The sequence below is a fragment of the Sorex araneus genome, chromosome 9, assembly GCF_027595985.1.
Source record: "Sorex araneus isolate mSorAra2 chromosome 9, mSorAra2.pri, whole genome shotgun sequence".
Taxonomy (NCBI): domain Eukaryota; kingdom Metazoa; phylum Chordata; class Mammalia; order Eulipotyphla; family Soricidae; genus Sorex; species Sorex araneus.
The window spans coordinates 42,967,255-42,979,803 of record NC_073310.1 but is presented as its reverse complement, the minus strand read 5'-3'; the positions used below and the strand labels follow the sequence as shown (position 1 = coordinate 42,979,803).

At 56.0% G+C, this 12,549-nt stretch overlaps 2 protein-coding genes across 3 annotated transcripts in view; both read right to left on the bottom strand.

Moving 5' to 3' along the window:
• The window catches only part of TMEM63A (transmembrane protein 63A), a 39,162-nt gene extending 34,120 nt beyond the window's left edge, over nucleotides 1-5,042 (bottom strand). Inside the window, exons 1-2 of one of the 2 annotated variants that reach the window (XM_004605517.2) lie at nucleotides 4,692-5,042; nucleotides 1,604-1,742 (exon numbers count right to left, since the gene is read on the bottom strand). The gene's annotated coding sequence lies outside the window, so the exon portion shown is untranslated. The remainder of the gene's footprint in view (nucleotides 1-1,603; nucleotides 1,743-4,691) is intronic. The other variant, XM_055147152.1, reaches the window with a different exon arrangement.
• A 2,739-nt stretch (nucleotides 5,043-7,781) lies between these two features.
• Nucleotides 7,782-11,747, bottom strand: LOC101544943 (left-right determination factor 1). Its single transcript, XM_055147435.1, has 4 exons — nucleotides 11,504-11,747; nucleotides 9,773-10,019; nucleotides 9,396-9,638; nucleotides 7,782-8,535 (listed from the first exon to the last, which is right to left on the bottom strand). Exons 1-4 carry the CDS (start codon nucleotides 11,745-11,747, stop codon nucleotides 8,169-8,171), a joined length of 1,101 nt encoding a protein of 366 aa, XP_055003410.1. The 3' UTR covers nucleotides 7,782-8,168.
• Between the last annotated feature and the right edge of the window lie 802 nt (nucleotides 11,748-12,549).

Genomic DNA, 12,549 nt, shown 5'->3' with positions numbered 1-12,549 from the left:
GCAAACGTGGCCCCAGGCCAGCTGCTGACCTTTAGAAGTTCATGGAAATCTCCAGTGTTTTTCTCTTCAAGGCCAAGGTCCCTGAGTCAGAAGCCTGGGCTGGGCCTGCTCCCCAGACACCGGTGGCAGGGCCAGGGGACAAGTTTAGCTCCCCTGTCTGGCTAGACCGGATGCCCAAGGATTCTGTTAGGGCTGGCCTTTCTGCCCGCTGCAAGGACCAGACCTTGGCACTAGAAAAGAAGAAGCAGTACAGAGACCCCAAACTCCCTGGGAATGCTCTTCCTTAGAGAGGAAGAGCAGGAGGACCGTCCACTAGGAAGCTTGCCCCTGGATTGGGGACAGGGGGTGGCAAATTAGGAAAGGTAACATTAGGACAGGAGGGGAGGGGGAAGTGCCCGCTCTACAGACAGACTGGGGTACAGAAAGGAAACTGGGGAGTTGGGGAGTGGACACTGGGAAAGGGATTGGTGTTGGAACATTGTATGCCTGAAACTTATTAATGAATAACTTTGTAACTCTGTAACTCATGGTGATCAAAATTTGAAAATTATCTAAGTGGGACAGGACTGATGGTGCAGCAGGTAGGGTGTTTGCCTTACATGCAGCTGACCGGGTTCAATCCCCAGTACTCCATATGGTCCCCCAAGCACCACAAAGGGGTTCCTGAGTACAGAGCCAGGAGTAAATCCTGAGCATTGCAGGGTGTGACCCCAAAAAAACAAACAAAAAATCTAAATAAATAAATAAATGATTTTTTAAAAAATAAAACACTTTTAAAGGTGGACAGAGGGGAGATGTGATTTCCCATCCTAAATCCTGGAACTTCTGGGTTGAGGACCATATCTTTACACATATACACGCATTCACACTCTCACACACATTCACACTCTCACACACACACATTCACACTCCCACACACAGTCACTCACAAACTCATATTCACATTCACTTTCACACACATACACTCACTCTCACACATATACACATTCACACTCCCACACACAGTCACTCACAAACTCATATTCACATTCACCCTCACACACATTCACTCACACACATACACATTCACTGCATACACACACCCACATTCACTCACCTACACACTCACATATATACACAGTCACACACACACTCACATTCACACCCTCACACACATTCACTACATACACCCACATTCACTCACCTATACACTCACGTATATACACAGTCACTCACACAATCACACTCTCACACACATATTCACTCATTCTCATACACACATTCACTCACATACATTCACATTCACTCTCACATGCACTTACACACACATTCACACTCTCACCTTCCCATTCTCTCTCTCTGTCTCTCTGTCTCTCTGTCTCTCTGTCTGTCTGTCTGTCTGTCTCTCTCTCTCTCTCTCTCTCTCTCTCTCTCTCTCTCACACACACACACACACACAGGGGTAGGAAGTGGGGGCAGGTCCAGGAGCAAGAAGATTCCCCGGATAGAGTGGCTGCAGCCAGGAAAGCCTCCTTGGGAGGCAGCTGGGCGTGGCCTCCCTCCTTTAAGCCCCACCCTGGGCACCACCCCAACAGCACGACTCACTTCCTGTCCCCACACTCACCACCAGGAATGGCCGCCGAGGCAGGGCCTGAGGCTTCTCAGAGGGAGCTGGTCCCCTCCCCAGCAGCTTCGAGTCTACTCATGTCCTATCGGATTGGCTCTCCCCTCACTGGGCTCTCACACGGGTCTTCTGGACTCAGCTGAAGAAGCACAGATAGCCAGTCATGTGGGGTGTCCTTTTCTGTTTGTGGGGTTCCAGCCTGAATCCCTTGGCTACACCCTCTGCATTCACAACTTCCCCTCACAGGCTCAGACTCCTGTTCCGGGTTCCCAGAGCCTGCTCCCTGCTCCCCCTCCCCAGCCTCTCTGGGAGCTCAGGCCCCTGCTGGGATAGGGGGCTCACCCCACAGAAGCACTGAAAATTGTGGGTAGCAAGGACATTGCTCCTATATAAGGTGGAGCAATGGTTACTTATATAGGAGCAATGGTTACTGGGTGGGGGGGTGGACATCCCAAGCACTGCACTGCCCAACACACACACACCCCAAGAGTGAGAATCAGGACCAGGGGCCTGAGCCACAGTACTGGCAGTTAGGGTACTTGCACACAGCTGACCCAGGTTTGATCCCCAGCATCCCATATGTTACACTGAGCTTGCCACGAGTAATCCTTAAATTCAGAGCCAGGAGTAAGGGAGTGAGCCCTGAGTACTGCAGGTGTGACCCCCAAAACAAAAGAATTAAACAAGACAGGCTTGAAAAGAGAAGAAACATCCTCCGAGGTGCTCACAGAGGAAGCACAGTGCTGGAAAGGGGAGGCAGGAATGGTGCTGGGGTGGGGGTGGGGGGAAGGGAGTGCTCCTGGGGCTTTAGCCCAGATTAGGAGAGCTGAGGAACAGCCCCCTACACACACCCCCCACAGTTTGACCTCTGCCTTCAGCCCCATTGCACTCTAAGTTACTCCCCCTAGACAAGCAGCTTCCCTGAATTATACAAAGTCTAATGAGGAACCCATTGAGATTGGCCAGCCTGGGATGGGGGGAGGCGAGAAACCCCCAGTCAAGCAGCCTGTCCCATCTGCTACCTCCAGGAGAGGTCCCAGATAAGAGCACACCTTTGGGCCTAGTCAGTTGTCCCTTCCTGCCCACCTGACCAGGTGCAGCTACTGCTGAGATATCTTGAACCCTCAGCATCTCCCCAGAGGGGCCTCCTGATCAGGAACCCCCACCCTGATCCCAAGGATAAGTGAGGGGAGAGAGGATCAGCGGCAGGACCAGACAGGCGCAGACTCAGTGGGCGGATAGGATACTAACACACCTTCCAGAGGTAAAGCAAACACCATGGTCCCCTTCCAGAGACCCTGCTGGTATGCAGTTAAGGAAGCTGCCCGGCCATTGACCTCCAGCCTAGTTCCACCAGCAGAGCCAGAAGAGCTTCCTACAGGCAGTCCCCCAGGCAGCTTCCTCTTCTCTTCCTCCTTCTTTTTTTTCTTTTTTTGGTTGTCCTTTGTTTTGGGGCCACACCCTGAGGTTCTCCAGGCTTACTCCAGGCTCTGCACTCAGGGATCACCATGCTGGAACCAGGGGGACTGTTATTACTCCAGTCTATGGTCTCACAAGTTCTGAAGTGAGGGTCTCTGTATTCTATTGCTTAGCAAGGTGCTTCCCCACTGGCTTCCTTCCCCCTAAAAGTCGCGGGAGTGCACAGAGTACTAGTACAGCGGGGAGGGTGCTTGCCTTGCATTTGGCAGACCAGGGTTCGATCTTCGGCATCACATATGGTCCCTGGAGCACTACCAGGAGTATTTCCTGAGTAAAAAGCCAGGAGTAACCCCTGAGCATCACGGAGTGTGGCCAAAAAAATGTTACTACGAAATATTAGTATTAGTATTAGTGTTAGTGTTAGTATTAGTATTATTAGTATTATTGGGCTGGAGTGATAGCACAGCGGTTGGGCGTTCGCCTTTCACGCAGCTGACCCAAGTTCGATTCCTCCGCCCCTCTTGGAGAGCCCGCAAGCTACCAAGACTATCGAGCCCGAGCGGCAGAGCCTGTGCCCGTGCGTATTGGATATGCCAGAAACAGTAACAATAAGTCTCTCAATGAGAGATGTTACTGGTGCCCGCTCAAACAACTCGATGAGCAATGGGATGACAGTGACAGTGATTACTGTTATTATTAAAAAGTGGTGGGAGAGGCAAAGAAGTGGTATCTAGTGCAAGCTGATTGCTTTAAAGTCCCCCTCCTCTCCTAGCCAACAGGAAACACGGGCCAGACCCCCCACTGAAGACTTCCCAGCTGAGCCCGTGAGCAGAGACCTTTGCTCCCAACGCAGGCCAGCCGCTGTGGGAAGGAGCCCCACCTCCGCCAGAGGAAAGAAGGAACCGAACCGGGAGGATTTCTCTCCTGACGCCTGGCCTGGAGAGTGGCCTGGAGAGTCTCCTCATTGGCAGAGAGTGTCTGCACCCCTCCAAGAGTGCGCCAGGGTGCCTCCCACACTGCGCTGGGAGCAGCCAGGGCACTCCCAAACCTCCACCTCGCACAGCTGGGGCGGAGCCTCCCAGATGGGATAAGAGGGCAGAAGTCTTGGGGTCTAGCAGTTGACAAACCTGCCCTGAGGCTGAAAGTCCAGTCGAAGACTCCCCCACCCCACCCCACCCCCCGCTCCCCCAGCCCTTGTTTCTGGTGGCCGTTCTCCAGTTTCCCTCCTCGGGACTCCTGGACCCCGGGGCGTGGTGGTCTCAGCTGAAAGTATGTTTCTGCCTTTCCTAGCGCCGGCAGGCTGGGCGCCTTTTCCCCGCCCTGCTCCCCACAACCCGAGGGGTGGGGGGTGGGGTGTGGGCTGGCAGGTTCGGCTCCAGCTTTCCAAATCCCTAAGGTATGTAGGGGAGCGGGACGGGTCGGCGCTCAAAGTCGGGGCGAAAAGTTGTTCTCCAGTCCCGAGAAGCGTGAAGCCGTACTGGGGGCGCGGGGTCTGCACAGCTGCGGGGAAGTTGGGGTGCTGACGCTCCCCTCCCCGGGGCTGCGGGCGCGGGGGGACGCCCCGGAGCCGGGCCCTTGACGTGGCCCGCGGGTCCCGGGAAAGGAGCCCCCCGGCCCCGCCCCCGACCCCCGACCCCCGTCCCCCGTCCCCGACCCCCAGGGCACTGACCTGCGGCGCGGGCACTGCTCCTGGACGCGATGGGCTCCCGCGCTGGCGGAGAGGTGTCTGGGCCACTTAAAAGTTACAAAGTGAAACTCGGGAGCCGCCTGCACATGCGCAGAGCCGCGGCCACCGCTTGCCCAATTTGGAGCCTCTCCGGCGCGGGCGCGCGGGCACCCGGCCCAGGCCGCCGCCCTGGCCCCCCGCGCGCTGTGAGCCCCTCGGCCGTAGGACGCCCCGCCCTGGCCGCCCTCGGGAGTGGAGATCGCGGCTCGGCCCGGCTGTCTGTCCCTGCGATCCGCAGAGCCCCAGTTCAGGCTGTGAACACCCCGGGGCCGAGAAAGGCGCCGCCCGGAGTAGTTCATCAGCCCGTTTCCATACTTTGGCCACCTTGGGGAGACCCGGGCAGAGCACAGGGTGGTCGCGGGATGGGACGCGCTGGGAGAGCATCTGCAAGCGTTTGTGATCGGCTCTAATTGAAACGAGCGCCAGCGATGGGCCCGCCCCGGAGTGCGGAGTCTGGGAGCTCAGCTGGGCTCAGCCTGCAGCCTTTGGGTGCCCCTGGAGCTGGCAGCGGGCCCCTGCTGCTGACGGAGGCCGCACATGAAAGCCCCGAGGCTCCGCGCTTTCACCCCGAACGAAGACCTCTGGGTTCAACAGCTCAGCACGACACTCCAGGACGGTTCCTTTGAGCCATTAAGCCGAACCAGCTGGCCCCAGCGTGTACCCAGGACAGGATGCAGGGTGCAGGTGCGGTTCAGGGGGCCCTTTCACCCTAGAATGCAGAGAGTCTACAACAGGGAAGCTAGTGCCTGCCACCTCCGCGGGCGGCAACGCTCCCTGTTTGTGAAACAAGGAGGTAAACCAGAGTTTCCTCTGCAGTCCTTTCTCCTCGAAGACTTTTTTTGGGGGGAGGAGGGGGCCGCGGGGAATCACACCCAGCTGGCCCTGCGTTCAGGAATCACGCCTGCTGGGGCTCTGGGGGCAATATGAGATTCTGGGTATCAACTCGGATGCCCGCCCCTCCCCCAGGTCCTGTGTGCAAGACAAGCTCCCTCCCCACAGCAACTCTCCCTGCATTCAGCCTTGTAGCTCCCCCATTCCTCCTCCCCCCTTTCATCTGCTCTGTGATGAAGAAAGGGGTTTTCCTCCCAGCTCAACCCTCAGACTCTCTGGACTGGGCTGGGGGTCCCCTTCTCATTATTCTGGCCTCCACCTCTCCCCCAATCCCTGTAGCTGGCTCTTTGGCCCTGCCTCCCACTACTCTGCTTCTCTCCCTCCTGCTGCACCCCTGCTCCAGAGAGCCACACCCCACCTCTCAGGGTCCCTGATGAGTCCTCCTCCCCAGCCTCAGTTAACCAGGCCTGCACCTGCCTGCTCTATGCTGGTCTATGTCACAGGGTCCAGGGAAGTGTAATGTTGCGACTAGGACCAGAATGGAGACCAGACAGGGGCAGGGGTGGGGAGGGGAGGAGCACTGGAGGAAGTGGGGGGGGGGGCTGGGGTTATTAATTTCAGAAAAGACAAGGGATTTCTAAATTTGATTTCAATACGTTTATTTCAGAATCACAAAGTTTAAGTTGGAGGAAATTGTAAATTGAGATAACCGGTTAGAGCCCTTCTCAGTTATCCTGCAGCACACAGAGCACTTGTAAAGACACCGTTGCTTTATATCAGTAAAAACATGTGTCCAAGTCATGTTTCTCTTGAATAGAAGGAAAATGGCCATTTATAGAAGACAGAGCTCACAGCTGGCAAGAGCCACAGACTGACAAGGACTCCAAGACTAACCTAGATTAACTCCAAGACTATCCTAACCAGGACCCTATATCCAAGTCACAATAGGAACCCCTATAACCTTACTATTCTAAACTGTTAGAGCCAACATGTTTTTTTTCTTTTTCTGTTTTTTAGACCACACCCAGCAATGCTCAGGGGACCATATGTGGCGCTGAGAATCAAATCGAGGAGGGCTGCATGCAAGGTGACTGCCTTACCCTCCGTACAATCTCTCTGGCCCAAAGCCAACATTTAAATATTTGCTTCCTTCATCTACTCTTATATTGATAGAAGTGACAACTTGTTTTTACTTCAGAAAGCATAACTTGCTGACCAGAAGTCAGTTGTTCAGGTCAGAGAGAGAGAGAGTACAGGAGGTAAGGCACCTGCCTTGCCTGCAGCTGACCTCTGTTAGATCTCCTGCATTCACTGTGGTCTCCTGAGCCCCACTAGTAATGACTCCCAAGTTCAGAGCAGGGAACAGGCTGAGTACCACTGGTTGTGGCTAAACACGTCCCCACAAAAGCTAAATATCAACAATGATTTTAAGTTTTATATTTCAAGGACAGAGCAATTGTACATTGAGTAGGGTGTTTGCCTTGCACATGGCTGACACAGGTTTAATTCCTGGTACCCATACAATCCCCAAAGCCTGCCAGGAGTGATTCCCGAGCACAGAGTCAGGGGTAAGCCCTGAGCACTTCTGGGTCTGACCAAAATTCAAACAAAAGAAATATAAAATATTTATATTTCAATCTTTTTGTTGGGGGAAGGGATATGTCCACTGTGCTCAGGGAATACTCCTGGCTCTACACTCAGATATGACTCCTGGAGGACTTGGGGGACATATGGGATGCTGGGGATCAAACCCGGGTCAATAGTGTGCAAGTCAAGTGCCCTGCCTGCCCTACTATCTCTCGGGCCCCTATGCTTCAATATTAAGGAGATAGGCACCCTAGAATCCTAACTTCCTATACCACAGTCTTAAACATGTTTTTACCTCTTACTTTTTTTTTTCATTTTGGGTCACACCCAGCATCACACAGGGGTTACTCCTGGCTCAAGCACTCAGGAATTACTCCTGGCGGTACTCGGGGGACTGTATGGGATGCTGGGGATCAAACCCGGGTTGGCCGCGTGCAAGGCAAATGCCCTACCAGCATTGCTCCACCCCCTCTTACTTTTCTAATAAGGTTAACACAATCTCTAGAACTTTCTGTCCCACCCAATTTGCAGGATTCTGAGTAAAATAGAGAAATACAGAATAAAACATGTTTTATTGGTTTCTTACAAAAATGTCCTTACTATCTGAATTGGGAACAAACGATCCATACTTGACCCTCACCCCAAGTGGCAGCTCTGTCTCCCTAAAGACTGAGCTCAACCCAAATCTGGGGCAGGTCAAGGAAACAGAGGCAAACTGGGGTTTCTGGTCCTGGGTCCCAGAATCTACCCAGGTAAGTGCTTAGGAGACAGTGCAGCGAAAAATATCAGGAGGAGATGGGACCAAAGCTATCCAGTGCCAGGAGTCCCTGGACATCGGAAATTAGGATGGCAGGTGAGTCCAGAGGTCAAGCAGACAAATTCAGAGCAGAGGGGAGAGGGCAGAGTGCTAGGCATGTGTGGTTGCATCGTCCACATCTCTCCTGGAGCCCTGCAACGTTTCTCTCACACACAGCCATGTCCCACGGTGTCTGCCCCCCAAGACTACGGCTCCAGCTTCCTGGGCACAGGCGCCCCGTCCGAGGCACAGCTGCACTTCTGCACCCTCATGTTGGGCAGGCTAACCACCCGGGACCGGAGCTGGCCCCCCTCCTTGGTGCTCACGATCATGGGCAGGGAGGTCGTCTCTGAGGCTATACACTGTCGGGGCCCCAGAAATGGCCACTTGAAGGTCAAGGGGTCCGGGGGCTGCAGGCAGGTGCCCACACACTCGTAGGCCAGGAAGCCGGGGGGCTCCAGGACCCAATTCTCGGCCCACTTCAGCCCCTGCAGGTCAATGTACATCTCCTGGCGGCAGCAGCGCTGGGTGCCCCCGCTCACGGGCGCCTTGGGGTCACAGTTGCCCTGGGCCCTGTGAGGACAAAGAGAAGTGGGGTCAGAGGTCAGCTGGGAAGTCTGTGGTCAGGGTTGGGTTGAGAGGAATATTTGGAGAGAGATTCAGAATCCATCTCTATATTCTAGAAACTGGCTATCTGTGATAAATGGTGAATGAAAAAATAAGTACAAACCATAAACAAATGTAGCAGGGAGACAGTTCAAAGGGCTGGAGCACATGATTTGCATGCAGGAGCCCGGGTTCAATCCCTATTACCATATGATCTCAAGAGTACCTCTGGGAGCAGCCCCCAGAGTACTCAGTACTCAGAGGTACTGAGCTGGGAGTAAAGCACCAGCAGGTGTGTGCCCCTCCCCTCAAAACAAACAAGGGGCTCAGTGGTGAAGCATCTGTCTTGCATCATGGGAGATGCTGGGGCAGATCCCTGGCACTGAAAACAAAATACAGAGCCTGAAATACAGTACAGCGGGTAAGGCTGTGGGTGAGCTGTATTTGATCCCAGGCACCCAAATATGTCCCCTGAATCACACCAGGAGTGATGCCTGAGCACAGAGTCAGAACTAAGCCCTGAGCATCACCAGATGTGGCCCAGAAAACAAAACCAAATGAAAAACAACAAAAAGGGGGCCGGGGAGATAGCTAAAGGGGACTGAGGGCAGGCTTCGCGCCTAGGAGGTTCAATATCTGGCACCTCATGGTGTCCCTGACCCATGTGGCTCTAACCCCTCCCCCAGAAAGTTGGCTTTTGTGAGAAGGATAACTACAAATAACCAACCAACAGACGACAGATATTAATTCTGGGGGTCAGCACCCTGAAATGTTGCCACTTCTGTATCGGTTTGATTCTCCATAGGATCGGGACCCACAATGCCTACCCGTAGTCCTTGAGGTCCAGCGTGTGCAGCTCCAGCTGCGGCTCGGACTGGCCCGACGCGCCCTGGCCCTGGGCAGCAAAGCGCACCAGCTTGTGCGCGCCCGACGCCTGCGGGCCCAGGTGCTCCCGCTGCACCGACACCTGCAGCAGCAGCGGCGTCCGCGGCCGGCTCAGCTGCTGCCAGAAGTTCACGGCCTCCGTCACGTCGAAGGCCTTCCAGCCGCTCTCGTGGACCGACACCAGCCTGCGGGGCGCGCACACGGAGGGGCGGCTCAGGGCCGGGGCGGGCACGGGGCCGCGCTGGCCTCTGGCCGCGCCCCGCGGGACCCAGCCCCCCGCCCGCCCCCGCCGGCCGCAGCCCCGGACCGCCCTGCCCACCTGGAGTCGATGAGGGAGGTGCGGTTGGAGCCGTCTGCGCGGACGTGCAGCCACTCGACGGTGACGCGGGCGCGGGCGCTGCGCGGGGACAGGCGCTCGTGCCTGCGCAGCGCCGCCCTGGCCGCGGGCTCCTGGAAGAGGCGCAGCACGGCCTGCACCAGCTCGCGGTGGGGCGGCAGCCGCTGCTCCATGCCGAACACCAGCAGGTAGCTGGTGGCCTCAGACACCAGGAACCTGCCGGCCACCTCTGGAGGGCGGGGGAGGAGGACATGGGAGGGTCAGGGGGCTCCCAGGCGCCCGGGGAGCCCCGAGTGGCAGCTCAGAGCTGATGACCAGCATTTACCCAGGATTCCATAAGGAAAATTGGGGAGCTGGGAACCCGGTAGGTCACACCCCACCCTACGGCTTAAAATTGTTCTCAGGAATGGGAGAGATAGTGCAAGGGTTAAGGCGCTTGCCTGGCGTGTGGCACACCAGGGTGTGATCCAGCACCAGACACTGACCCCAGAGCACTGTCAGGAGTGATCCTGAGCACAGAACCAGGACTAAACCCACAGCACAGCTGGGTGTGGTCCGCAAACAAGGAAAGGAGAGAGGGAGGGAAGGAAAGGAGGGGAGGGGAGAAGAGGAGGGGAGAGGAGAGGGGAGGGGAGGAGAGAAGATCTTGGGGAACAAAGAACGGGCTGAATCCACCCCCATTTCCCCTGCTCTGGTTTGGAAATTTATGCTCAGTGAAAAGTCCCAAACCGCTGGCTGGAGCGATAGCACAGCGGGTAGGGCGTTTGCCCTTCACACGGCCAACCCGGGTTCGATTCTCAGCATCCCATATGGTCCCCTGAGCACCGCCAGGAGTAATTCCTGAGTACAGAGCCAGGAGTCAGCCCTGAGCATCACCAAGTGTGACCCAAAAAGCAAAATAAATAAATACATTAATTAATTAATTAAGAAAAGTCCCAAAACAAGAGAGTCAGCAGCACCTGGAAACAGCTCTAAAGGGTGTGGAGAGGCAGGGAGAGGCAGAGACTGGCCAACTCCTTCCTGCCTCAGTGACTTCAGACAACACCTCAGCCCGCACTGGGGAGCCTCGTCTGTCTCGGGCACCCCAGGACTCCCCTAAAGTCACCTGTCTGAGGTGATGCCTCACGCCACCAGGGGCTAGGTGCCTGTGAGTAGGGGCCTAACTCTGAGCCTGCCCCAGGGAGGTAAGAGGCTGGTCAGGAGCCACTACCAGTTCACTTCTCACAGGCTGGGGTTTTTTGGTTTTTTGTATTTTTTGTCAAAAGAGAACTTTATAAAAGCACTTTCATATGTCTACAACTCTGGGGAGAAACCAGAGCTAATTCGTTTGACCTCCTTTCCAGAGAAGCCAACAGATGCCAAGAAGCCAGGTGACTCTTCAAAGTTAGACCACAATCGTCAGTGCCGAGAACCCCAGACACCCCATCTCTATGGTCCTGCTCTCTGAGGGGAGCAGCCCTTCGCCCCACGACAGGCAGTTCCCCTGCCCCATACTTTCTCTTCCTTCTCCCTCTCAGCTACTCTATGCAACTCTGTTCTTGCCTTGGCAGGGACGCAGCCTGGCCTGAGGGGTGGGGGTCTCCATGCAGATGACACAGGGACCCCGGCCGGCCCAGCCCTCCCTGCCACCCCATAAGTGTGACCCCCAAGTGCCCCGAGATGCACAGTCCAGCTCTGCCGCCCCCAGGACCTGCTACAGCGAGGGGGCCTCACCTCGGAAGTGCTGGCTGAACCTTTTCCCGCGGGAGTGGGCCTGGTGGCTGCCCTGCAGCAGCGCCACGTACTGGGCCCGCACGTGGGCCGGGGTCACCAGCTGCTCCACCTCGGCCTGGTCCAGGACGGGCACCTCGCTGAGGTGCAGCTGCTGCAGCAGGCTGCCCAGGATCTGTTCCCCGGTCAGCGGCGCCCCCGGGCTGGCCAGGGCCCAGAGTGCCCAGCAGAGCCCCCACAGCCTCATGGCAGCGCTCTGGGGAGCAAGAGGAGAAGAGCAGAGCCCCCTGGGTGGCTGGAGAGGGTCCCAGCGGGGTGAGGGTGAGCGGAGAGCCAGTCCGGGCCAGCTTTATAGCAGCCCCTGGAGGGGAGGGAGGGAGGACACACCCCTCAGACCTCCTGGGAGTCAGTGGCCAGACAGGGCCCTCTGAGTGAGGAGGGGGCTGTCTGGACAGGGCTCTAAGGACTGTCTGGCCTGTGGACCAGGTCAAATCACAGCTCTCTGGGTAGAGGTGGGGGTCTCACTCTCTGCTGGATCCCCATTTCCCAGCCATTGAGAGCACAGGGTGGGGGGTGGGGGGTGCTTTGACACAGGACAGGAACAAAACAGGCCGTGCTATCCCAGTGCTCGAGGTCCTATAAAGGGGGTCAAGAATCTGGGCTGGTGCTGAGGGTCCCGGGGAGGGGCACCGTGTTTTTCCACTGTTCTGGGTGGGGCTGATGTGGGGGGAACTGTTCTAGACTCAGGAGCCTGAACCCCCTTAGCACGGATGGCTTTTTAGCTGTAAGAAACGGCTCCAGAGCTATAATACAGCAGGCCCCAAGGGTGCTTGTGGGAAGGGGAGACTGAAAGAGAGGAACAAGAAGTTTAGTGTTTGGCAAGTTTATTTTTATAGCTGATTTAACTGGGTGATTTTCTAAGTACACCAAACTTCCCACAAGGGTCCGCAAGCCCTTCATGGATTGCAAACAGGAACAATGGGCTGCGGTCCTAAAGGGATATGGCTAAAGGCGGCTGATTGTTTGCTTCATGGACTCCTGCTGTAACC

Coding starts and splice junctions, on each gene's coding strand:
- LOC101544943 (XM_055147435.1), bottom strand. CDS start 11,747: ATGAGGCTGTGGGGGCTCTGCTGGGCACTCTGGGCCCTGGCCAGCCCG. Junction 9,639..9,772: donor ACCTCCCTCATCGACTCCAG/GTGGGCAGGGCG, acceptor CGCGCCCCGCAG/GCTGGTGTCGGTCCACGAGA. Junction 8,536..9,395: donor CTGGACCTCAAGGACTACGG/GTAGGCATTGTG, acceptor TTGTCCTCACAG/GGCCCAGGGCAACTGTGACC.